Raw genomic sequence first — 25,114 nt, 5'->3', positions numbered from 1 at the left:
GAGGAAATCTGGCACAGTCAGTGCAGTAACACAGTGACTGAGTCACGTGAGTGCGAGAAGATTTTTACAGACAAGACTCAAGAGTGTTGACTGTTGTTGTTTGAATGAAACTATTTTTCACTTTGACAACTAATTACCTGGTTACAAATAATCAGAACCCAGCGTTTGCTCCGCTTCATTGTCACAAAGTTTGCTAGCGAGTCGCCATCGCTGTAATCATGTGTACACTGTTGAGCAGGCGAGCTGGATTGGGGCTGGTGACCTCGGGTCCTGTACTACTAGCGAGCAGGTGCATGAACCAGACGAGTGGAGGGTTCTTGCAACCCAATGACCCTAACTCTCCAGGAGGTTTGCCCAGATTCGCCGGGCACACGACAATGATGCGTCTGCCCACAATGGCACCTGGCGACGCAGCTGAAAAGCTCAATGCCTGTTTCCTGGGCGTCCCCATGGACTGGGGAACATGCAACCGTCCCGGTACACGTTATGGACCGAGGTACATTCGCTGTGAGTCGTCACTGCTGCGACCGTACAACACCAGCACTGGCGCGGCTCCATTTGAATCTCTGCAGGTCAGCATGAACAATAATAAAAATTATTCATCAGGCCAAACTAAAGAAGGTGTGTGGTTCGACTAACATGGACATTTTTTTTACGGGCGGGCGGGCGGATTTTTTTTTTTAATATATTTTTTAGTAAACAGTTTCCTCTGAGACAAAAATGCGATAATACTCATAAAAAGGACACACTTCAGGCTCATTACAAACATCTTGAAAGTTTTCGTCTTCACAAGTATACTTTCAAGCCTTCTCATCAGCTTTCTTTCTTTCTTTTTGCGCTGTTTTACCACCTTCTTACTGTATTTAATCCACTGTTCCTGTTCCTTTTCCCTTGCCTGTATTTCACCTGATGAGAAGGCTTGAAAGTATACTTGTGAAGACGAAAACTTTCAAGATGTTTGTAATGAGCCTGAAGTGTGTCCTTTTTATGAGTATTATCATATTTTTTAGTACATGTAAATACACTGTATACGCGTATCGAGTAGACTCTACTACCAGCACAAGGCAGCAGTCGTACCACTCACTGCACTGCACTGCAGTACAACTACAAGTCAAGTCCAAAAGGAGCCGCCTGCGTCCGCAGACTCACGCCCCACAGCACGTAGACGTGGACGTGTTCAGTCCACGTACGTCAGTCACACGACAGCCCACCGAAAAAAGTTACGGTCGGGCTGAAATTGTACGGTCGGTCGGGTGAGTCGAACCACACACCTTCTTTAGTTTGGCCTCATCAATTTTAGTAGCTCTTTACTGAAACGATCCCAGCCCACGACCGTGCTGCAGTGCTGTCGGTCTCCGAAGAGCAGCCTAGAATTTCACTAAGCACACAGCATATTGATATACAAACGGTGACTCAACTGTGCATAGACGCTATCGAGCACATGAAAAACAAGAACGGCCTAGGCTACGAGGCTGGCCCCATGCGGTTCTTCAGCGTCCGACAGTACTGTCAGCAAGCCGCTGTAACTTTACCCGTTATCAGAGTACACTCGTACACGTGTACCTCGTTTATCCGGGCGGTCCGGAACCGGACACTGCACGTAACTTCGAAACGTCTGTGACTCCGAATAACATACATTTGATGGGGAAAGGCCATAGATATGGCAGATGACGTCACTATTTCCACAAAAAGTGACAAAAGAGTAGTAATATTTCCACTGAAACTCGCCCAAAGCGTGCCCAATAGACGAAAGTGCCGGTAATTTGAGGGGTCCGGATAGCCGAGGTAACTTATGAGTGTACGTACTAGCGGAGATCCCGGCACTTTACCTGATGCCATCACTTAGTGGATCACTTGGGTAGCGCATGGATGCAGTGAATAGGATTCTCGATCGTTGACCACTTTGGTGGGTCTGATCTCCTCGCCTCCCACCGCTTTAGGAGCTGCATCTGCGCCTTGATCCTTGAGGGTGGTGGCGTTCCCACGGATGCGGAAAACGCGGCTTCCAGCCGAGTCTCACGCAAACTGTGAATTTTTTGGGTAGCCGAGGTCCAGCCCGGCAGCATGCAGCTGATATTCACGAGGTCCAGCCCGGCAGCATGCAGCTGACATTCACGAGGTCCAGCCCGGCAGCATGCAGCTGATATTCACGAGGTCCAGCCCGGCAGCATGCAGCTGATATTCACGAGGTCCAGCCCGGCAGCATGCAGCTGATATTCATCAGAAACCTGTCATGCTCCATGACAAAACCAGAACAAAACAAAATCCGGAGCAGCTGGCGGAAAGTGAGACATTCATATACAGGTAGAGGAGGCTTTCGACAGAGAACTCTGATACAAATCCTCCACTGACCCAGAAAACAGATGAGCCTTTTGCTCGTGTCTGTCCTGTAAGCAGGTGTGAAAGGTTTCTATGCTGCTTTGTCCACAACATTCCACGTACATGTTTGGCTCGTTCACCATGATGCTTCTGTTGTGCCATTTTTGGTGCGTAGGTGGCAGATATCGGCGATGTGCCGGTGAACCCATACAGCCTGCCGAAGTCCGTCGCTTGCATTGAAGACTTTGTCAGCGGACTAGGTAGCTGTAGGCCGTTGAGCATGGGCGGTGACCACACCGTCACGCTGCCAATACTCCGCGCTCTGGCCAAAGAGCATGGAAAGGTACTGTCAACACTGGGGATTGTTGGATATTTGGCACAAAACGAAGGTTTGGTAATTTTACTAATTTAACCTTTTTGCCTTCATGCAGTTATTTCATGAAAAAACCCACACACTCCAGCCTCAAATCAAGTAGTCTCCTCGCTGCAGATTACTAATATCTAAATCAAATTTTCGGCCAACAGGCATTATCAGGATCCTGATGATGGCTCCTGGCCGAAAATTTGATTGAGATATTGGGAATTTGCAGCGAAGAGACCACTTGATTTGAGGATGGTGTGTATGTAGGGTTTTTCATGTCTGAAGTGGCTGCAGTGGAGCTTGCTTCCCTTGAATAAATATCATGCGGTTGTTGTCAACTTTAAAATTGTAAAGGATACTTCTCGTTTGATAGCCTGTTGCATTCTCTGTTTCCAGATGGCTCTACTGCACATTGATGCACACTCTGACACCGAATCCAGCATGTTTGGAGAGGACGTGGCACACGGCACGACATTCTACCGGGCGTGCGTCGAGGGGCTGATTGACCCGACGCTGTCCACACAGATAGGACTGCGAGGCGGTGACTATGGTCCAGGTGACTATGACTGGACCAAAGAACAGGTCAGTGAATCTGAACTTGATGTCACTGTGCGCAGGGTGAGGGTTTGGTACATCTACCCGCGTTGGTATGTAAGCCTTGTTTGATAGATTAACCTCCGCCTTGTAACATGTTGTCAACCAATCTACCCGGGCTGTGTCACAAGTGCTGGACAGTCGTTCACGTCCGGCTATGGATCTTTGTAGGAGCTTTCATACTTGAAATAAGGACAGCGCTTTGTGTAAAGTATAAGGGCACTCTTGCAGCGCTTCTACGATGGCTAGCCTGCTTGTGAGCAACACTGCCAACCCACCTGGCCTGGTTGTGATTCAGTGACACGGTCCTGAACTTGGTTGTACGTACAGTAAAAACCTGTAACTAACGACCACCCCTTGGGGCCAGAGAAAGCGGTCTGGTGGCAGGTGGTCTTTAGTTAGAGGTTCACACCGCACAACCATTATATGAATGCGAGACCATCCGCTCCTGGCGCAGTGGTCTGTAGTACCGGGCTGGTCGCTAGTCACGGTGGTCTGTAGTACCGGGCTGGTCGCTAGTCACGGTGGTCTGTACTACCAGGCTGGTCGCTAGTCACGGTGGTCTGTAGTACCAGGCTGGTCGCTAGTCACGGTGGTCTGTAGTACCGGGCTGGTCGCTAGTCACGGTGGTCTGTAGTACCAGGCTGGTCGCTAGTCACGGTGGTCTGTAGTACCAGGCTGGTCGCTAGTCACGGTGGTCTGTAGTACCAGGCTGGTCACTAGTCATGGTGGTCTTTAGTACCAGGCTGGTCGCTAGTCACGGTGGTCTTTAGTACCAGGCTGGTCGCTAGTCACGGTGGTCTGTAGTACCGGGCTGGTCGCTAGTCACGGTGGTCTGTTTTTTTTTTTTTTTTTTTTTTTTTTTTCTACAAAATCCACATATCTCCAGACACTGGGGTGAATGATGGAGTGTGGTGGTGGGGCCCATTAAGCTCCGCCGACCAGAGGTCTCGGCTTCATAGCTCCATGGACGCACCAAAGGGATATTGGGTGGGGAGGATTAAATTGAAAAAGAAAACAGAAGAAAGAAAATGGAAAGATTGTATTGCTCAGTGAGCAAAAGAATAAGTTGGGTATTGATGTGAACGCTGTTAGACTTTTAAATTCAAGAGGAGACTGTCCGTGAGGACGGTGGTCTTTAGTACCAGGCTGGTCGCTAGTCACGGTGGTCTTTAGTACCAGGCTGGTCGCTAGTCACGGTGGTCTTTAGTACCAGGCTGGTCGCTAGTCACGGTGGTCTTTAGTACCAGGCTGGTCGCTAGTCACGGTGGTCTGTAGTACCGGGCTGGTCGCTAGTCACGGTGGTCTTTAGTACCAGGCTGGTCGCTAGTCACGGTGGTCTTTAGTACCAGGCTGGTCGCTAGTCACGGTGGTCTGTAGTACCGGGCTGGTCGCTAGTCACGGTGGTCTGTAGTACCAGGCTGGTCGCTAGTCACGGTGGTCTTTAGTACCAGGCTGGTCGCTAGTCACGGTGGTCTGTAGTACCAGGCTGGTCGCTAGTCACGGTGGTCTGTAGTACCAGGCTGGTCGCTAGTCACGGTGGTCTGTAGTACCGGGCTGGTCGCTAGTCACGGTGGTCTTTAGTACCAGGCTGGTCGCTAGTCACGGTGGTCTTTAGTACCAGGCTGGTCGCTAGTCACGGTGGTCTTTAGTACCAGGCTGGTCGCTAGTCACGGTGGTCTTTAGTACCAGGCTGGTCGCTAGTCACGGTGGTCTTTAGTACCAGGCTGGTCGCTAGTCACGGTGGTCTTTAGTACCAGGCTGGTCGCTAGTCACGGTGGTCTGTAGTACTGGGCTGGTCGCTAGTCACGGTGGTCTGTAGTACCAGGCTGGTCGCTAGTCACGGTGGTCTTTAGTACCAGGCTGGTCGCTAGTCACGGTGGTCTTTAGTACCAGGCTGGTCGCTAGTCACGGTGGTCTGTAGTACCAGGCTGGTCGCTAGTCACGGTGGTCTGTAGTACCGGGCTGGTCGCTAGTCACGGTGGTCTTTAGTACCAGGCTGGTCGCTAGTCACGGTGGTCTTTAGTACCAGGCTGGTCGCTAGTCACGGTGGTCTTTAGTACCAGGCTGGTCGCTAGTCACGGTGGTCTTTAGTACCAGGCTGGTCGCTAGTCACGGTGGTCTGTAGTACCGGGCTGGTCGCTAGTCACGGTGGTCTGTAGTACCGGGCTGGTCGCTAGTCACGGTGGTCTGTAGTACCAGGCTGGTCGCTAGTCACGGTGGTCTTTAGTACCAGGCTGGTCGCTAGTCACGGTGGTCTGTAGTACCGGGCTGGTCGCTAGTCACGGTGGTCTGTAGTACCAGGCTGGTCGCTAGTCACGGTGGTCTGTAGTACCAGGCTGGTCGCTAGTCACGGTGGTCTGTAGTACCAGGCTGGTCGCTAGTCACGGTGGTCTGTAGTACCAGGCTGGTCGCTAGTCACGGTGGTCTGTAGTACCAGGCTGGTCGCTAGTCACGGTGGTCTGTAGTACCAGGCTGGTTGCTAGTCACGGTGGTCTTTAGTACCGGGCTGGTCGCTAGTCACGGTGGTCTTTAGTACCAGGCTGGTCGCTAGTCACGGTGGTCTTTAGTACCAGGCTGGTCGCTAGTCACGGTGGTCTTTAGTACCAGGCTGGTCGCTAGTCACGGTGGTCTTTAGTACCAGGCTGGTCGCTAGTCACGGTGGTCTTTAGTACCAGGCTGGTCGCTAGTCACGGTGGTCTGTAGTTACAGGTTTCACTGTACTTCGAAGAACACCTTCAGGCTGATGTCGCGGCATTGTTGTGTGGCTGTATCTGTGCAGGGTTTCCACATGGTCTGGGCAACGGATTGCTGGTACAAGTCCATGGTACCGCTGATGGAGACGGTACGCACTCGTGTTGGCCAGCAACCTCTCTATATTTCGTTCGACATTGACGGCTTAGATCCGTCCATTGCACCTGGAACAGGTAGGTGTGTACAATGCAAGTGTGTTTATGCGTATCAACAGAGATTTCTGGTGAATGTGACGGCAACAACTGCAGTTCCCGTAAGATGTATCAGTTGGGAATATGGGCAGATTGGTCATTCCAACCAACACGTTACTTGGTCCGCGTCAGCAATATTGTCGCTTATCTTTCAGCTTTGTTTCCATATCGCCAATGCTCACTTGGCAGCCCATTTCATCCCAATTTTGGTTTAATAGTAGGTTGGTTTGCTAATACCTGAAAGATCTAGCTAGATTTCGAGTAGATTTCGAGAGCGACGGGTGGGTGATCCTGATTGGTACAGCGCCGCTTCGACATAGATTATCTTGTCACACTGCGCAGGCAAGAGCAGCGCGGCGCACAAGACAGTAATCGGCTACTCGGAATCAGTTCCATTTTGCAAAACGGCCGAGATCGCTCACCTCAGGGATCGCTCGCCAAGCTGAGATCGCAGTTCCCTCACCTCCAGCTCAACGCTCGGAGTATCCAGAGAATTGTGGAGACTTGCAAGTACTGTACGCGTCGTCGTCGTTCAAACTAAATCTTGCAAGAAGGGCAACTGATTTGAACCACACAGGCAGTCGTGCTGTCCACGCGAAGTCCTGTAGAGAAGGCGATCATCACGGTCGACTTCCCTTCAGAAAATAGCCAGGCAGCGGAGAGGAAGAGAGATGAGCTTGGGAAAGCGGGAAGTGTCGATCCCGAGCAAAACATATTTGTCACCAGCGCCGAGGAGGACCAAAAAAGTATGAACCCTTCCCTGGACAATAAATTCCTCATGGCCAGTTGTCATTCTGTACCTTACCTTCCATCATACCAAGTTCTGTCGTCTCAAGTGCACGCGTTGATGTCCAAAGTCTAAGTTCAAATTGTCGAAAGATAAGCGACAATATTGCTGACGCAGACCAAGTATATGGCTGGGAATGAAATGGGCACCTATTTCACATTGTGGCTAGGGCAGGATGGCGGTCTACTTGTTCATGTCACTCTGTCCTTCTGTTTGGTAACAGGAACACCAGAGATCGGTGGCCTAACTACTCCGCAAGCGCTTGAGATCATCCGAGGAGCACAGGGCTTGAATGTTGTGGGTTGTGATTTGGTTGAGGTAAGCCTATTGCTGCAACATCCCTCTTCCCTTCTTCTCTACACCATTCATCTGCCGTCTATTAGTTCTGTATGATCTGGATTTTCACTTTTGTAAGCTTGAAGGTTGCCCGCTACATTTGATCTGCAGTCAAACAAGCAACTGAGGAACCTCCTGCACTGAGCATTATTCGCGCTTACCATCCGTACATTGCCATAGCTACTTTGACGCCAGAAAACGCAATAATAATTATAGGTCCTTTATACTCTATACTTTTGTCCTGCTTCGACATGCAGGTTTCTCCTCCGTACGACGTGTCGAATATGACAGCGCTAACGGCCGCCAACCTCCTGTTTGAGATGCTGTGTGTGTTGCCAGGCGTCAAGTACCACAAGTAACTCGGAAGTGGTCGCTAATGGTCGAGTGGGACACACAGTCCATGCAGGATCATGCTCTCGACTGGAAGCTTTGGTGCCGGACCAGATTGTCAATATTTGTGCCGGTCGGACTGAGCGCCCATATCACTCAGTGAACGAGTTCACACGGTACAGCACTAGCAAAATGACAGTAGTATAGCCTCTCTTCCGGCCGGGCTAACTAGCCCTAATGGCTGGTCAAAGCACTTTTTACAGCCAGGAAGCTGATATCGAATGGCAGAACTACAATGTCATGTACTTGTGCAACGCCGTAGTCGCATGGCAGTTGACACTTCGCGGTACTCTCAGTGCATTCCTTGCACTGAATATCACTTGAGTGATGACTTCTCTTAAACTTATTGCAAGCTGGTTCTCTTGTTTGCCTCTCCCAACATGTACTGACAGTAGCTACAGTCCATTCATAAAAAGATGGACTTCTAGTTTTGGCCATAAAATATTGGGTTAAACTTTGAGGTTTTTTTAGAATTTTTTCTGCAATCCCCTATGAAATCCTCTTCCAATTATGTTTCTGAAGTGTATTTCTCCAAAAAGCAAGCCCTACCAAGAATAGGATTTCGGCCAGGTTTTGCCCCAAAAGCACTGGAAAACCATCAAAATCGAGGCCGTTTGACCCTGCCTGCAACAGTGCACTGTGCGGTTCGAACCCCAGCTCGGGTATGGACTGTAATGTATGCTACAACTTCGTGAGCTGCATCGGGCATGGTTGAAGAGCCCAATCCTGCTCTACAATTGTAGTCCCATCGATGTATCGGCATTTCGTCACAGAGTCCTTGACCGCACAATCTGACCTGAAATAAATTCACACGTGTACACACTACCATTATCCCTTTTCTTCTGACTTGTATGTTCTCGCCAAGACATACCGTACAATCTCGCGCATAAGCCCATGCTCGCGTATAAGCCCAGGCCAAGTTCGAACATCACGAAGCTTCATTCTACAAGCCCATGACATGGGCCTAGGTCGACCGGTCGTACCATGTACGTACTACATGTACATGAACGTTTTTTTTTGGTTTTTAGTGTTTGTTGTACATTTCAACACAATCGTCGGTTGTTTTTGTTTGCACAGTGATTTTCAGCAATGCACTTCTTATTCTCACTTCCTTGGTACTTTTCAATCTGAGCACTATTTTGGTGTCACCGTATACGCACGTGTCCGCGTCAAATGATTTTTTATTCTTCGGAAAACACTGAATTGAGGTAAATATACGTCATGCTAGACTAATGACTACGTGGAAGGTATTACCGGTGTAATGAGAGTTCACATAGCAGTAGCAATTCATCATGCATTGTGCTTCAAGTCTGTGTTCGAAACTTCATACAAGTAACAGTTTCTCCAACTGCAAGAATCGTGCTATATTGTAGGGAGAGTCGGCTACAGCTTGACTGACGGATGAAGACGACTGAAGGGCTGCAGAGTGGCGTCTCTGTGCTCTTCCTGGGCAGCTGAAAAGGAAGTGCATTGCATCCTCGACTACGCCAGGGCAGAAGACACAGTGAGGCGAGTCTGCAGCTCCAATGCGATGGAGGTAGCCATTCAGAAGACTACAGTGGTCGGTCATCAGCTGGTTCAGCTTGCAGGACGCTTTCCGTGTCCGAAGGTCGCCGAGCTTCTTGGTGTCGAGCAGTGGTGGCGGGTACCGTGTTGCCTTGCGGACTGCAGTCTTGGTGGCTTGCACTGGAAGACGGACGTGCCCCTGGGGGGGGGGGGGGGGGGGGGGGGGGGGGCGTACCAGCCGCAGCCGGGCGATCTACTTTGTCATTGAGGAGTAAGCCACAGTGACTGCTAACCCAGACAAGGTGGATGCTGCTAACAAGCTGGCTAATGCTCTTGATGGCCACAAACACAGGTACCACAAACACAGGTATCGTATCTGGGCTCATGCGGTACGGATCGCTGGCAACAGAATCAGTCAACGAACAACTGTCCGTAACGAGGATGAGGTCTGGTAGCGAGGGTTGATCGTCTGTGTTGGTGAGGCCACCCGAAAGTAGATCTCCTGCGACAGAGAGACTGGCTACTGCTGCGGCTACCTCGGCGGTGAAGGAAGTTGCTACCACGCCTGCAGGATCGCTGCCACTGTTCACTTCAGAGCGTTGGCCATCAGTGACTTTGATGACAAGATAGCCACTTCCTCCTGTACCCTCATCAGTGACACTACCATCTGTCCAGACCTCATATGACTGAGATTGAGCACAAAGAGAGGAAACCTTGCCCAGGCAGTCCAGGGCTGCAGACAACCGGACATGCGGGGGATCATCTCTGCTGCAGTCAGTGATGTGGATCATCAGGATCTCCACGTTTTCCCATGCATGGCGGTGGTCGCGAAGGCAGCGGGAGAAATTGCTGAGTAGGCAAAGTCTCCTGGGCTAACTGTTGCCCAGTGGTCTTGTCATGGCGTATGCGTTGGGGAACCTGAGTGGAGAGAACGGTGCGAGCAGGGGTTTGGGTGTTGTGACGATGAGCAATATCAGCCAGGCGTGTGATCTTTGTATGCAGGGACGGGGCGGGGCACCTGCAACCTCGTAGAGCTTGGTCAGTGGTGTAGAAGGCACACATCCTGTAGCGACGCGCAGGCACTGGTTGTAAGCTGTCTCCAACAGTCGTTTTCCACTGTTCGCTGTGAGGCCATAGTATGTGATAAGCCCATGTTATTGTATAGTAATAATAATAATGCACATTTCGCGTAGTAGAACACCAAAATAAAGAAATTCAGTGTTTTTTTCCGCTTCTGTCTTGTGAGCATCATCAACAAGGTATAGTAGCTGCTGCTGATACTGATTTCTCCTCGGGTGTCGAGCTGCATGTTCTTGTATAAGCCCACCGAAATGTCCTTGTGAAACAGAAAAGCCAGGGGGCTTATCCACAGGATTCTACTGTACCCATTATTGTGTGTTAACGGCAAACTCCCTTGCTCCTCTTTCCACATGCACCAGGCCCCATTTAAAATGATTTTAAATTGCGTCCACTCTCCCTTCCCATCTTTCATCGTTTTTTCTGACTCCTCGAGTCACGAAACTCGTAGTCCATGGATCCGACCGACTGGACACCCGGTCCGCTGCTTCATTTGCCTCTGTTTCTTGCTTTCTGCGGATTGTGGCTACTTCTTCCTCAGTCTGCCATCTACTTGTAGCCTCGCATCGCCTCAAATATCAAAACAGGAAAAAATGTGCACAACTTGCCACAAGCCTCGATCGAGTCAAGGCCAAGGCCGAAAAAACAAAAACAAAAACAAGGGCCTACAAAGGTCAGCGGCTTGTGGTCTGTCAGGACATGGAACGAACGGCCCTCCAAGTGATGCTGAAAATGCCGGATTGCGAGGTAGATACTTAGCAGCTCACGACCAAAGGTGTGATAGCGACACTGTGTGGGGCTCAGCTTCTTGGAGAAGAAAGCGATCGGTTGCCACTGACCAGAGACTTCCTGCTGCAGCACTGCACCAACACAGAAGTCAGAGGCGTCCACCATGATGTTGATTGGAGCATCCGGAGCAGGGTAGGAGAGAAGAGTGGCGTTGCAGAGGGCGGTCTTCACAGCTAGGAACGCTTGCTCGGCAGTGTCGGGCCAGCTGAACGAGGTGTCATGTTTCTTCCTACCACGCAGCAGGTCATCTAGCGGCTTCATGAGGTCGGCACAGTGAGGAATAAACCTTCGGTAAAAGTTCACCATGCCCACAAAGCGGCGCAACTGCTTGACGGAGGAAGGCGGCTTGAAATCACGCACGGCAGTGACTCGTTGTTCCAGAGGGAAGATTCCACTGCTGGTGATACGGTGGCCGAGAAACGTGATGGTTGAGACTGCAAACTGACACTTTGCGGGGTTGATGACCAAACCATTGTCGGCAAGGCGTTGGAGAACAGCTCAGCAATGGGTTCTGTGGGATTCCATGTCCCTGCTGGCAACGAGAATATCATCCATGTAGCCATTGCCACAATCCAGACCGCTTAGGACATCGTCCAAGAACCGTTGGAAGGTTTGAGCAGCATTGCGTAACCCAAATGGCATGCGAACAAACTCAAATAACCCAAATGGGGTAGTCACAGCTGTTTTGGGGACGTCCTCTGGTGCAACAGGTATCTGGTAGAATGCCTTGACCAAGTCCAGCTTCGTGAACACTGTGCATCCTTCCAGCGATGACGTAATGTCGTGGATATGAGGCACCGGGTATCTGTCCAGAACAGTAGCCTTGTTTAAAGCACGGTAGTCTCCGCATAGTCTCCAATCGCCATTCGGTTTTGGCACCATGTGGAGAGGAGTAGACCATTGCGACGAGGACGGACGAATAATGTCGGAGTTGAGCATGTGCTGAAATTCAGCTCTGGCTGTGCGAAGGCGGTCAGGTGCCAGGCGACGTGGCTTAGCATGCACTGGCTGGCCAGAAGTCACGATATGATGCGTCACCTGATGCTGACCAGGACGGTCAGGCTGAGTGCATGGTCGCATGACATCAGGAAATTCAGCGAGAATTGCGGCAAAGTCCGGATTGTCAGCAGTAGGCAGGACACACGTCGGATCGCTGGATGCTGTGGCTATGGCTGATATCGTTAAACTGGTACTGTCGTCCAGGAGACGGTTGCCATTCAAGTCGACCAAAAGGTTGAAATGTGCCAGGAAATCGGCACCAATGATTGGACGTTGAACATCTGCGACAATAAATACCCATTGGAACTGACGCCGAAGACCTAGATCCACCGTCATGGAACGCTGACCATATGATGGCATATGTGGCTATTCCACTACCATTAGCTGCTTGGAGCCGGTAGTCTGACTGGCGATGCCTTTCGAGAGGTGTTGGTGGCACAACACTCACCTCGGCACCAGTGTCGATTAGATAGGCAGATTGGGACAGGCGATCCTTGACATGTAGGCGGCGACCAGTTGAGCAGCCAGCAACACTAGTCGCCTCTAGGTGCTGGCGGGGGCGTTTCCCTGAAGATAGGCGCAGGGAGCAAAGCATCTGTTGGCCCGCGTGCCAAACTTCTTATGGTAACGGCAGATCTGATTGTCTGGTGTGCCAACTCTGTCTTGAGTGCCAATTTTGGCAGTAGCCGGTGAGTTGGAGCGAGACGAGCGCTGACCATGTTGAGTGAATGGCGGGCGACCACGTTGGGTTAAAGCATGGATGGTGCCAGACAACTCAGCCACTTGGGCGGAAAGGCTCTCCACAGCAGCATACAGTTCCATACTTGGCTCAACAGAGCTAACTGTCGGTGGACGGGCAACTTCGACAACCCGATCGGCCATCTCGGCTAAACTTCCAAATCCAAACTTCCAGGCGCAGAGGCAAGCACCATTTGCACATTGGGTGGCAATGGGCGAATCCCCACGGAGCTGGCGGAGGAGTTGCGATGGCTTTTTATCGCCAAGCTCCTCCTCAGTGAGCAATTGCCGCAAGCGCCGTTGCTCGGAGGACTGCGTCTGCTTGATGAGTTCAGAGCGCAAGGCAGTATATGGATTTGTTGGCGACCGGTTCATCAGCAGGTCCCGGACCTCAGCAGCAAACTCCGGGGCTAGTGAGGCAATCACGTGATCAAACTTCATGTCCTGCTGAGTTATCCCACGAATACGGAACAGAGATTCCGCTTGGCTAAACCAAACAATATTGGATCATTGGGCCAATATGGCGGTAAATTAAAGGTCACAGCTGAGACAACAGCAGGAGCTGAAGTTGCTTGTGGCAATACTATACTGCGAATCTAGGTTGAGGACTGGAAGCTGTGGTACATGTACCAGATGTCGTAGTTGGGGTTGACTGCAAACCCCCAGTGGGAGGAGTGCTACTCCGCAACTGTTGATTTGAGCGGCCTCTTCCGATAGGTGTTGTCGCCATCTTGGCCAATACTACCGGTAATACTGTGGTTAAATAGGTAAACTTAATTACTTACAATGATCTAAAAATACTCGACGGGGTCACCAACTTTGGCGTGCTCGATAGATTTGCACTGTATTATTAATACCCATATAAAAACCGCTCTGTGAGCGGTTCTGAAAAACCTCTACTGGTGCAGCCCCGTCGTAAAAGTAAGAAATTAGAACTGGCGCATTGTCCTCCCAAATGTGAACTGATCCACCTAAATCGCGATTGACGGGACCCGAACGCACCAGTAGCACGAGGTTCCTACCTGTGGATGCAGCTGGGGACGCTGGTCCATAGCCAAAGCCAAAGCGGCAAAGGTGGGCTTCGGGCCGGGGTAGATCTAAGTGTTGTATGGTAACTTGATCAGCGCCGACGCCGGCTGTGATCCTGTGCCCTCCCGACCTCGTGCTACTGGTGCGTTCGGGTCCCGTCAATCGCGATTTAGGTGGATCAGTTCACATTTGGGAGGACAATGCGCCAGTTCTAATTTCTTACTTTTACGACGGGGCTGCACCAGTAGAGGTTTTTCAGAACCGCTCACAGAGCGGTTTTTATATGGGTAATTTCAGTTCTTTTTCTGTTCCCTCCCCCACCCTAGCCCAGCTCCGAAGATAAACATGGTGAGCACACGCGCGATGCACTGTATGTAGCCATGCAACTGCAGTAGCACACTGATACATTCCAGCCCTCCCCACCTCGCTACCCCGCACACAGACACCTTGTGACAAACACGCACATGCACATGGCACACACACACATGGGCACGCACACACATACATACACACACACACACGACCCAAACAGGAAATTCTTGATGAACATTGTATAATGCCATGCAAAGCAGTGGCCACCATACTTCAGGAAGTCAGTTGTGAAACAAAAATAATTCAACTACAATGTGTAGGTAAGCTAGCAGCCAAAGCACAACATTGCAAACCGTGATGATATTTGCCTAAGGATTGCAGTTTGCAGACCACACCATGGAAGCAGTGAATACAGAATTATTGTAATGTCATACAAAGACGAGCAAAGAAGTGGCCACCATACACCAGAAACTTGCAGAAAGTCACATATCCAACAGATAGAGAAGTGAACAGCATCTGGTACAGCCCACACAAAACCAAGCTGACCTGATAATCGTCCGAAGATCGTAAGTGGCAGATCCTTTTCAACGATAGCATGCAGGTGTACGTTACACGCATGGACAAAATCTGACCGTGTCATCGGCATACATTGTCATCACATGCATACCCCACAGGTTACACACATGCACAGTAGAAGCACAATAAAAGCAATGGAAAAATATGAAGGGGTTGCTGAAGCATCTTCACACTTCAATTTCAGACTTCGATGTGGTCGTCACGGGGTGATATACCTGCAAGATACAAGTGATACAGAAAGAAAGCATAAGGTCGTGAGGTAGGCTATGAGACACCACAAATGGGTCACCTACATGTATGTTCAGGGCTGGTGTACACACACACGCAGAATTATCATAATCGAGAATTTCCCAAACTACAGAAGAGCAATGAAATCCATTTGCATGCACAGGAGCAATTTTGCAGTATGATGCGCAGCTCGGGAATACACCTGTTGGCAATGGATTACATTCCCATTGGAATTCCCATTCACGTGGGATTCACAGAAGCAATTTGGCAGTGTGCTGCGCAATGCGACACGACCTGCGATTCTGCGTGCGATGCAAACTCGCACAAAATACCATTCACAGAATCAGGACAAGACGTCAGCGATGCAACAGCGCCTTGCTGACGTGCCTCAAGTCAAACCTCAATGAGAATGCGTTTGTCGGTTACAACTGGTACAAATGTACAAGCAATTTCTGAAAATGCTCCTGTGAATCCTGCTTTTAATAAGCAGTGCAGGAATGTCCCTCCTCCGCTCCCCCCCCCCCTCCACACCCTCAGGGAACTTGACAAGGAAGGGTGGTCTTCGCGGTTCCCAACATCTATTTGCAGTTTCTGGTCTCCACTATGTCTTTTCAATGGGGATTTGTACATACCATAAAAGCAAGCCTAAAAAATGAACAGCACATTTGCCGTTCCCCCACTGGGGAGGATGCGTTCCAAAGCTATCCTGACAAGATACTCCGAGAAGCGGTGCTGAGTGCAATGCATTGTGAAACTGAAAAAGCTGACCAAGCCGGGGCATATAACGTCTAAACTTCAATTGTAGTTCGCCAGCTGACTACTTTCAGACTCCATGTAGGTTGGAGTACAGCTGGCTTAGAAGTTTGACAACGGCGCACGCACATAAGCAATGGCCACCTTACCTGTACTGTAGCAGTACTTCCGAGTTCCCGTATGGGAGTTCCCTCACTGTGTGTGCAATAGCAGCCTCATCGGACCAGTTCAATGCGACGCGGACAGTCCGACACTGAGGAGGACATTGAAGAAGTCAGAGACAGGAAGAATGGTTGATTTACAATTCAACTAGCAAGGCTGCACACCAACGAAGTTCCACTCACCATTGTGCCGTCCTTCTTGGAATGCAGAAATAACGCTTCCTCTCGAGAACGCAGCCTGTGACAGAGAAAAAGGAAGGTGCATCGCCATCGGCATTGGTCCTCTGCTATCACCGATTGCCGAGTTGCACAGTTCATTCTAACAAGACTGAGGATGTTCAAGAACTGGTAAGAGGAAAGGTCAGATTGCCTAGTTCCTAGGGCCTAGCATTCCTGGATGCCAGGATGTGCTGCCTCCCCCCCCCCCCCCTCCCTTCTACTGCCTGGAAAGGGCAACATATGTGACAGCGTTCACCAGTACAGTCGGAGGAGAACATGGGAGAAGGCAAAAAAAGGGCAACACACATGAATCCCTTATAAACAAGCAGTGGTAACTCTAGCACCAGCAATGTTGGACTTACATCCCAGCCATTGCCGCCGGATTCAGCGGCTTCTTCTTCTTCGTCTCCCATCTTGGAAGCACTCCTTCCCGTAAGTTCAGTCCTGGGATCGGGAGTACAGTCGGAGGAGGACGTCGGAAAAGGCAAAAAGGCAACACACATGATTCCCTTATAAGCAAGCAGTGGCTACTCTGGCACCAGCAATGTTGGACTTACATCCCAGCCATTGCCGCCGGATTCCCACGCTTCCTCTTCGTCGTCTTCCAGTTCCCAGGTTCCATCTTGCAAATACTCCTTCCCGTAAGTAAGTGCAGTCCTGGCCTGGGTGGATGCGCAGTACATTGACGATGGCGGAGATGGAGCAGGTCAGGGAGCCCTAGTATAGGGTCCCGAGAGCAGATTGTGGCCAAATTCGGGACGATGCCGGACGCCAGTCAGTATGAAGTAGCGAATTGCGGACCGCCACGTAGATTGGGGTCGCGGGGTCATAATCCATGGGCACTACTCGTACGTTGCTCCAAAAAAGGGCACTGCACTGTTCCACAGTTGCTGTTAGCGGTCGCCAAAGGCACTTGGTAGGCCGGTAATTGGGTCACGTGTCAACAAAGTGTCAACAACGTGTCAACAACGTGTCAACAACGTGTCGACCACGTGTCTTTAGCGGTACACTAATTTTGGTGTCCCCAAACTGAAAACATCGAGCACCAGTATGGAAAGGCTTTAGACAGAAAGCCTTTCCAATTAATTGAGGAGCAAGAAAAGTGTTACCAAACAGTATGAATGCCAAAGGAAAAGAGCAAAGAGAAAGAGAGAGAGAAGGAAAAAGCAATAAGGAGAGACAAATGCGTTTATGGAAATTCGTAGATACGGTACGGTCCGCACAGGGACGTATGTGAGCAGGTAGACACTGAACCTGGGAGACGTATACGATCGTATACGAATACGGGAGTGCATAAATAAACTCTACCGTAGACGTCTACGGGAAATGTGTACAAGTCAATCTGAGGTCATGCAAACCAAATGTACAACCATGACGAATAAGAAACCTTGTGAATGGACTCGACATTTGAATGAACAATAATTTTATTTGTGTAGCTGATCTAGCTCTTTTCACTGGCCTGGGGCAGCTCTGTGTAATCCAGGCACTCTCCTCTCTGGGGTATCTGGGCAGTAGGGTTTGCGGCAGCCTGATATCTGGATATTGGCCGGCGGAGTCGAGGGCAGACGCCGAGACTCATTGCCTCAAGCAACCCTGACAGCCCTGAGCAGGAGGTCATTGGAGTCTGTTTCAATGTTGAAGTCCGTGCTGTGGGGCATACCAGCAGTAGGATAGCAGCACGATAATGTTTGACTTGCATAGATTCCCAGCGTCTGCTTTCGGAATTTGCCTGGGCACGGCCGGTCAGTCCTCACTGTGGCATGCCCTCTCCGCACAGAATGTCACGACAGGACCTCTCGGGTTCTTGGTGTCAACCCCTCATCGTGGTTTGTCAATGGCATTCTGGATGATCAGCCTGACGCTTTTTGCCCTCTTCACTGCTCTATACGTAATCAAGGCCGTGTACAGATGGCGTGCTGTAGTATGGGAGTTCAAAAGTTCTATTCACGTCAACTTCTTCTTCATGCCTTTCCTGATCGTTATGGTAATGGGCGTATCAGCACCCACTCCCCCGTTTGAAACACCCAATATGCCCATAGCACTCTTCTACATCGTCATTGTGCTACTGCTGTGTCTAGAGTTGTGTGTGTACACGGAATGGATGTATGGTGTGTCGCGGACACTATCCTGGGCCAATCCAGCGTATCAACTCTCCATTGTAGGTAACATCATTGGTGCCGGTGTTGCCGCAAGCTTGGGAGATAAGTCTATGTCCGTATTTCTGTTTGCCATTGGCATCCTGTACCAACTCATGGCTCTGGTAGCTCTGCACACGACGCCGGACCTACGCGCATGGCTTGGCTCTGGTTTGCACAAACAGTCAGCAGCAGAGACCGATCGCGTTCGCGACGGTCAAAGGTGGATTGGTTCTCAACGAAATCTGTCGCGACGCACCACTGCGGCAAGTCTGGCATGTGCAACATCGCAGATTTCTCATCCATCTCATTTGCAGCTACGGACGACTGGCGAGGATGCCGGCTCGGCCGTATTTAATAATCGTCCTGTTTCTGCTGATAGTTCTGATTTAGTGATTGCCGCCAGCGCATCATCCATCGATATACAAGATACACCCAGTCTGCCTCCACTCCCTCAAGTTTATGATGACGTGGAGTCTGATGGGTCTACTACAGACGTTGAGAGAGCGCTGGACTTACTGTCCGTGGGGGAAGTGCACAGCAAGCAGCTGCTACCATGGTCGGTGAATACATGGTCGTTGCCTGCCAGTCTGCAGCCCACCCTGTTTCTGTACACTGCGCCACCGTCGCTGGCAGCCATTAGCTGGGCACATATGCAGGGCGGCGCGTTCGGCAAGGCCAGCTGCGACGAGTTCTGCCAGTCGCTAGCCTCCATTGGAATCTTCTTCTTTCTGGTCATGGTGGTGCATCTGCCGCGCTTTCTGTTCCGCACTCCCTTCTCCCTGGCGTTCTGGGCGTTCACTTTCCCCTCCTCGGCCTTGGCCATTGCCGTGGTGGAATTTGCCGTGGCAACCAACTCCATGTTTATGCATGGGTTTGCCTCCTTTCTGGTTTTCTTGTCGCCCACTATCTACTGCATCGTCTTGTTCGTAACAGTACTGCAGGTCTCGCGGAAAGGCTTTGATGTTATCCTGCTGCCAGCCCACGTGCCACGCTAAATTGAACCGGAGCATGCGCACAGGCCTCGGAAGCCTGAATGGAGAACTCTATTCTCTATTTTCACTCCTGTCTCCTGTGTCTTTTGGATCTCTTTTTTTCTTCTCAAATTTTTAAATATGTAAACAATGCTGGTGCAGCGTCAAAATCTCCTTTTCAAATGAAGTCGTGCTATGGAGATTTTTCACAGACTTACTCAAGTATACCATTCCTATTTCCGCTTAGTGATTTCCTATATTATAAACCAACAGCTGCTATTTATTATTGAGAAGACCGAGACGTGGTCAAAACTTTCCCTTTAGAATTTTTCCACTTTGAAACAATTGTTTCTAAGTACGTTGAAGCATGATCTACATGCACTTTATTATATTAGCACTCAACTTTTCTTGAAAATGTTAGAATATTTACAGTAGAATTGGTCCTCCAACCCAAGTTAGAATAATGGAATCATGTGATTTCATAGCCGATGTTGCCTTGTGTTTGCTTGGCGTGAAACTCAGAGTCGCAACACATCGTTCTGACTTCTGTGTTTGAAAACTCTGCTCCTTACAACTCTCTCCAGATGGGCACGCTTTTTCCCCTTTTCATTCCTGGACAGCTGGGCAAGGACCTCCGCTCTCGGCAGCAAGGACGCCGAGGGATGTGTGACCATCACATCAATAAAATGCGTCTTGCTGCCGAGACCAAGAAGCCCTTTGCACAGATATCCAAATGAGCATCTTGGTGCCCATGGGCAGTAGCAGCAGGCAGAATTTCACCGTCCAACGGGAGTAAAGTGGGCTCCAGTTGCATGTTCGGAATGGCAGCACCCATAGCCTCCACGCAACCAGGTCACCCATAAAGCATTGTGGGCAGAAGGTAGGATAACCCGACTGTTGGGTATGTCGCCACATGGTCAATGCTGAACACAGCACCAAGTGCACGCACACACACACACGCGAGCGCGCACACACTTCCTCGGAAGATCACGTAAGCGCCAGCCATAGCGAACCGTCAAAGCATCCGAGAACCATCCACCTTGTTCAAAACGAAGCCGTCGCTTGTTGATGGCTCAGCTATCAACCAGCTTGATACCCCTGCCGTGCTGGCAACATCCAGAAAAAAGCATCCTCTGCGAACAACTCACTTGGATCTTCAAATTTTCAATATCGGCCACGAGCAATACCGGCATTACCAGATTACTAGTAACGTTAGTCCCTGGTGCGGTGCACACAGAGCTATTTCGCCACCAAACCAATCACGAAAGGAGAGCAATTTTACTTCACAGTCCAGTTTGGGAATAGTCTCCAATTTGCAGAAGGCGATTTCAGATCGGACCTCATACAGCAACACCTCCCTCCACTAACACCGGAAGTTGTGATGTACAGTCATATCGAGCTGGATGGGAATGTTATTTTAAAAGCTGGGATGGCCAGTGGCTTCTCTCTCTCTCTTTCTATCTCTGTGTGACATCTAGTGACAATGTCACACAGTCCAGAGTCATCAGTTTGGTTTCATAGAAGCTGGATAGCAATGTCAGCATTGGTCCATTCAGTGGATGCTACTGCGGCAGGGTGCATTGACAGTTGAAACTCACCACATAGTCATTTGGAGTCAACTGCCAGATGCATTGGTGATGAGGGGCGGCGCGGGATGGATACTAAGTAATTAGTTGATGATCCTTGCGCCGGGCCTACGCTGGTCGACTGTGTTGGACTCAGTGTGCTGGTATCCCTCTGTTCGAGAGTAGAGTGTGACTGTCTAAGCAGTTAGTTCAGCTTCTGCGTGCTCCCCTTCTCGGCCTGATGCCGCCATTATGGATATCTTGGGTACTGTTGAATCTGAGGCTGCCCGCCTGTGTTTTGTGTCATAGATCCCCTGATCAATGCCAACTGACTACAACCAGTATCTACTATGGCTACGTGCAGTATCTAGCTGCTTCGGGATCTTGTCAGAAATGACGGAGCACCATAACCAATGAAAACGTTGCACACGGTTAACCATTGTACTGTATTACCAGTTGTTACAACGCAACACACACCATGCATGGTCCCCAGAACTTCCGCAGAAGCACATAATTATGTGACAGCAAAGGACGTAGCCGTAGGTGTGTGTTAGGTCATTGGCAGTTTGACAGCCTGACTGGAACATTGGTCCGTGGTGCCATACTGCAGCACATGCCGTTTGGAAACTTCAAAACTCATCTTCGGTAGACCTACGCATCACAGTGCACTGTTCCAGGGTGTTTCAAAACAAATCCGATCCCCAGGATGGCATGGCACTCTCCTTGTTGGAGCTTGCTATTTTCGTTCCCGACGTTCATTGCGTGAATCGGGAAGATCGTACAGGTGCTTTCCGACTTCTGGCGACACCTCGGAGTAGGTCGAGGATCCACGCCTGAGTGGACAGGACACCTCGCGTGCAGAGCTGCAGTTCATGCTATACCGGTTCGCTAGACGCATGGCCCGACTCGGAACAGAAATCTCCAACTACATAGTCGACAAGTACAAGACTAGTATTCAAACTGGGAGAACTAATTACTTCTAGAAGTAAAGATAGCGATCAACGCTACAGCAGACTGCAACCGCACTGGTCAGCTATCCAGAGCTTGACTTGAGCTAGCATAGGCTGCAAGGATTAGCAAGGAGTCGGCTTGAGTACGGTCGGCGCAGAGTAGTCGCTGGCAAACAGTGACTGTGCAGGCAGGTGGGGCAGTGCAGGCAGGTGAGTAGCGCTATCTGCAATGAGCCTGGCACCTCCATCCGCTTGCCTCTCATGGACAAACGCGGACGTGTGTGCCTGGGCCACGGCTGCTGGCCTCAGTCAGCAAATCCCAGGCTTGGCGGAAGGCCTACGTCGACATGGAGTAGCAGGAAAGGACCTGATGCAGCTGGATAACACATTCGCCCAGAACAAACTGCTTATTCGCGATGCAGCGAAGAGGAAGCTGCTTCTGGACGCCATAGTGATTCTGAGCAGGTCCGAAAACAGCCCAACGGCAACAGCAGGAGGCAACTCAACTGCTGCTGTTCCTATATCAACACCACCAGCTGGCCTATCGGTTTCAGTGCCCGATCCGTATTCATCGGTGAGCGGACAGCAGCGAATGGCGACTTCTCCCTCGGCCTCGAGTGGTGTTGGCAGTGGTGGATCTCACAGTGCGCCCACTTCTCGAGTTGCATCGCCGGTATCCACAACACAGTCCTCAAACATGGGTTCGGAGCCCATGATGGGCATTGCAGTGCGCGATCTGATGTCGGATGGTTGCTCGCATTCTGGATGGGTCAGGAAACTTGGTGGAAACGTACACAACTGTAAGGATCTCCTGCGCACTTCATTCAATCCGATCATGATTCAGTGCTGATTATGCTGGTATCCCCTGGCCTCTGGGAGGGCCTGGATCGAGAGACTGAATTTTAGGAGAATGCATGTGCCTGGGGTGCAGCGGAACAAAGCTATAATTAATTATCGATAGCGATGATTGTGCTAGTCCCCCCCGCGCCCGGCCATGCAGTGTGCCTTCACAATGACATTTGTGATTATGTGATGCATGGTCTGAATGGCTTTTGCTGATAACGACCGTTCCCTCCCCATGTCGTGACCGTGGGGTAGTACTAACGCCTTGACCCCTGGATAAAGTATCAATAGACATATCCTCTACCTCGAAGTAGTTAGGTACCGTATTGTTCCGGAGTACAAGCCACACATTGTGCACCAGTACTAGGCCCCCGTGTAATATGCCGGCATTTTTTTGAGCATTTTCGGTACAATCCGCGAACCCAGCACTTTGGGCTCGTGATGCAGCATTTTGGGGGGAAACGGAGCACTTGGCCGTTGTGTATCAAAATTGAGAGAAGAAAAACTTCCCAAACAAAAACGTCACTTCCGCATTCCGTGGGTTAGCTTCTTGTTGAGTAGTTTATGAATTGTTTACCATGGCAGACTCGAACAAGTCTCTTATTGAGTATTTTCTGACTCCCTGGTTTTGACGGCGTGTGCTGAGGATTACAAAAAAGTGAGCATTTTCCGAGCATTTTCGGCAAGGTTTACGAGAATTTCCCAAAGGCATTTTCGGCAAAGTTTCGGGCATATTACACCGGGGCCTAACCAGTACTTCACCCAAAAAACGGCGGTGCTGCTTATACTGCGATGATCAAATTAACGGTGATAAACAGGGTAGATCTACTTGAAGAAGTAGATGTCTGTATTTCGTGACAAAAAAGTCTGCGTGTACGCCAGTGCAGTGCGGCCTACACTCCCGAAAAGCAGGGTAGCTAGACTTACACCTTCTCATCACTGTAACCATGGTAACGTCGGAGTGCCTGGGTTATTCAATACAAGTGCTCTGTGCCAGCTGTGGGCCCCATAGGAAACCTGCCAACTCACATCAAAAACAGGCCATCGCTAGAAATCTACTTGATTTCACTGGGATCACGCGCATTGCACTTATGCAGCTGGTACATTACCTCAAGCCGATGATTCACCAGCTCCCTAAGAGGTGTTTGCATCCAACAACTCAAACAAATTCCCATGCCAGTTCAGCATGTGCAATGTGAACCAACCAGGCCATCCCTAATTTTAGCCGATACGCTGATTGTTGCGATTTTGACCTGCCGTCTCACACACTCTGTGCGTTTGTGAACTTACTTGTGACTGACAGGGAAGCGAAGATATATGGTGCTGAAGAAAGGGTGTATGTACTACTATAAGGATGACCATGCGTCTATTCCAAAGGGACAGTTTTCTCTCAACGATTACCGGTAAGAGCTGTCATCAGTATTGTGTTTTCAGAACTTTGATAGTCTTGTAGCCACTGTGGTCTAAGTCTGGCATGCAGTTTGGATACCTAAGCCATTATTCAGTGTAGATTTCCAATGTAGACTGGTGTCTTGGTCGCATCGGCTTACACCCAATGTACCTGATTTACAAGCTGTTGCACTTGCGACATTTTTGGCAGTGTTTGCAATGCGATACCCAGCGTTGTGTAAGTCAGTGGGATCCATATGGAAACCACTGCTTCCATGGCGGACCTGTTCCTGGGCTTTATTAACTCTGTCTGTGATGCTCACCAAGTGCAGTGATGTGATGCATTGTGATTTCCATCTGGCAGGATTGAGAGGACGCAAGTGCCAAAGTATCCGTGGTGTTTTAAACTCGTTCACTCGCATCCCAAGAAGCGCACATACGTTGTCAGCCCATCATCAGACATGGAGTTGCAGGTATAGTACTGTATGTACAGTGAAGGAAGGCTGTCCACGCTCATGGTCTTATACATGCATATCAAGAACCTGTTCTGAGGATGGGCGATTATCCCGAAGCGTCAATAATTCTTAGGTCTCAAAAACTAGTTCTAGATACTCAATGCATTGACTGTAAATTTGAGTGAGTAGCAGCCGACAAGAGTTCACCAGTCACCGTTTTGTTTTCATTAATGTTGCCCCTTTAAAATCCGGCATCATCCATAACTGTATGGTACAGATAATCTGTTATCAAATCTGATGTATTTGTTGCAGCCGTATGAATAGGACATTTGGTTACTGAAAGTTATGCTGGTTTAGTGAGTTGTTGAGGGTGCTGGTTCATAATGCGCTGGATTAAAGAGGGACGGTTGTACATGTAGATAGGAAACGAGTGCACTCTTAGCTTTGTCGCATCTTGGCTCTTTGTTCAGCAGCAGCACATCACACCAAGGTCATGTCACTAACAGCACCCAGGGAGGTCTCACTTGCAAGTGCATGTATTTGACAAGACGAAGAGGGCAATAATTTGAATCATTTCTCGGCAGGAGATATTGAAGTAGACAACGGGGGTCATTATTATAGAAGTCCTGTTTTGATATTGTCGTGCAGGGATGGATGGAAAAGGTTCAGAACGACATCGATGTG

At 49.9% G+C, this 25,114-nt stretch overlaps 3 protein-coding genes across 3 annotated transcripts in view; 2 read left to right on the top strand and 1 right to left on the bottom strand.

The window, feature by feature from the left end:
• Nucleotides 1-115: 115 nt before the first annotated feature.
• LOC135808250 (guanidinobutyrase-like) lies at nucleotides 116-8,885 on the top strand. The gene is made up of 6 exons (XM_065321415.1): nucleotides 116-572; nucleotides 2,495-2,662; nucleotides 3,077-3,262; nucleotides 6,057-6,201; nucleotides 7,230-7,324; nucleotides 7,600-8,885. Exons 1-6 carry the CDS (start codon nucleotides 219-221, stop codon nucleotides 7,699-7,701), a joined length of 1,050 nt encoding a protein of 349 aa, XP_065177487.1. The 5' UTR covers nucleotides 116-218; the 3' UTR covers nucleotides 7,702-8,885.
• A 3,761-nt stretch (nucleotides 8,886-12,646) lies between these two features.
• LOC135808130 (uncharacterized) lies at nucleotides 12,647-13,282 on the bottom strand. The gene has a single exon (XM_065321277.1). It carries the CDS (start codon nucleotides 13,280-13,282, stop codon nucleotides 12,647-12,649), a length of 636 nt encoding a protein of 211 aa, XP_065177349.1.
• Nucleotides 13,283-21,348: 8,066 nt separating this feature from the next.
• Nucleotides 21,349-25,114, top strand: part of LOC135808247 (SH3 domain-binding protein 2-like) — an 11,255-nt gene continuing 7,489 nt past the window's right edge. Inside the window, exons 1-4 of the mRNA XM_065321413.1 lie at nucleotides 21,349-22,543; nucleotides 23,890-23,989; nucleotides 24,340-24,448; nucleotides 25,079-25,114. The exon at nucleotides 25,079-25,114 is cut by the window's right edge and continues 14 nt beyond it. Coding sequence (XP_065177485.1) covers nucleotides 21,973-22,543; nucleotides 23,890-23,989; nucleotides 24,340-24,448; nucleotides 25,079-25,114 — 816 coding nt within the window. The 5' untranslated portion in view covers nucleotides 21,349-21,972. The remainder of the gene's footprint in view (nucleotides 22,544-23,889; nucleotides 23,990-24,339; nucleotides 24,449-25,078) is intronic.

The sequence above is a fragment of the Sycon ciliatum genome, chromosome 2 (genome assembly GCF_964019385.1).
Source record: "Sycon ciliatum chromosome 2, ocSycCili1.1, whole genome shotgun sequence".
NCBI lineage: Eukaryota > Metazoa > Porifera > Calcarea > Leucosolenida > Sycettidae > Sycon > Sycon ciliatum.
Note: the sequence above shows the minus strand (reverse complement) of the source record. Positions and strands in the feature narration are given on the sequence as shown.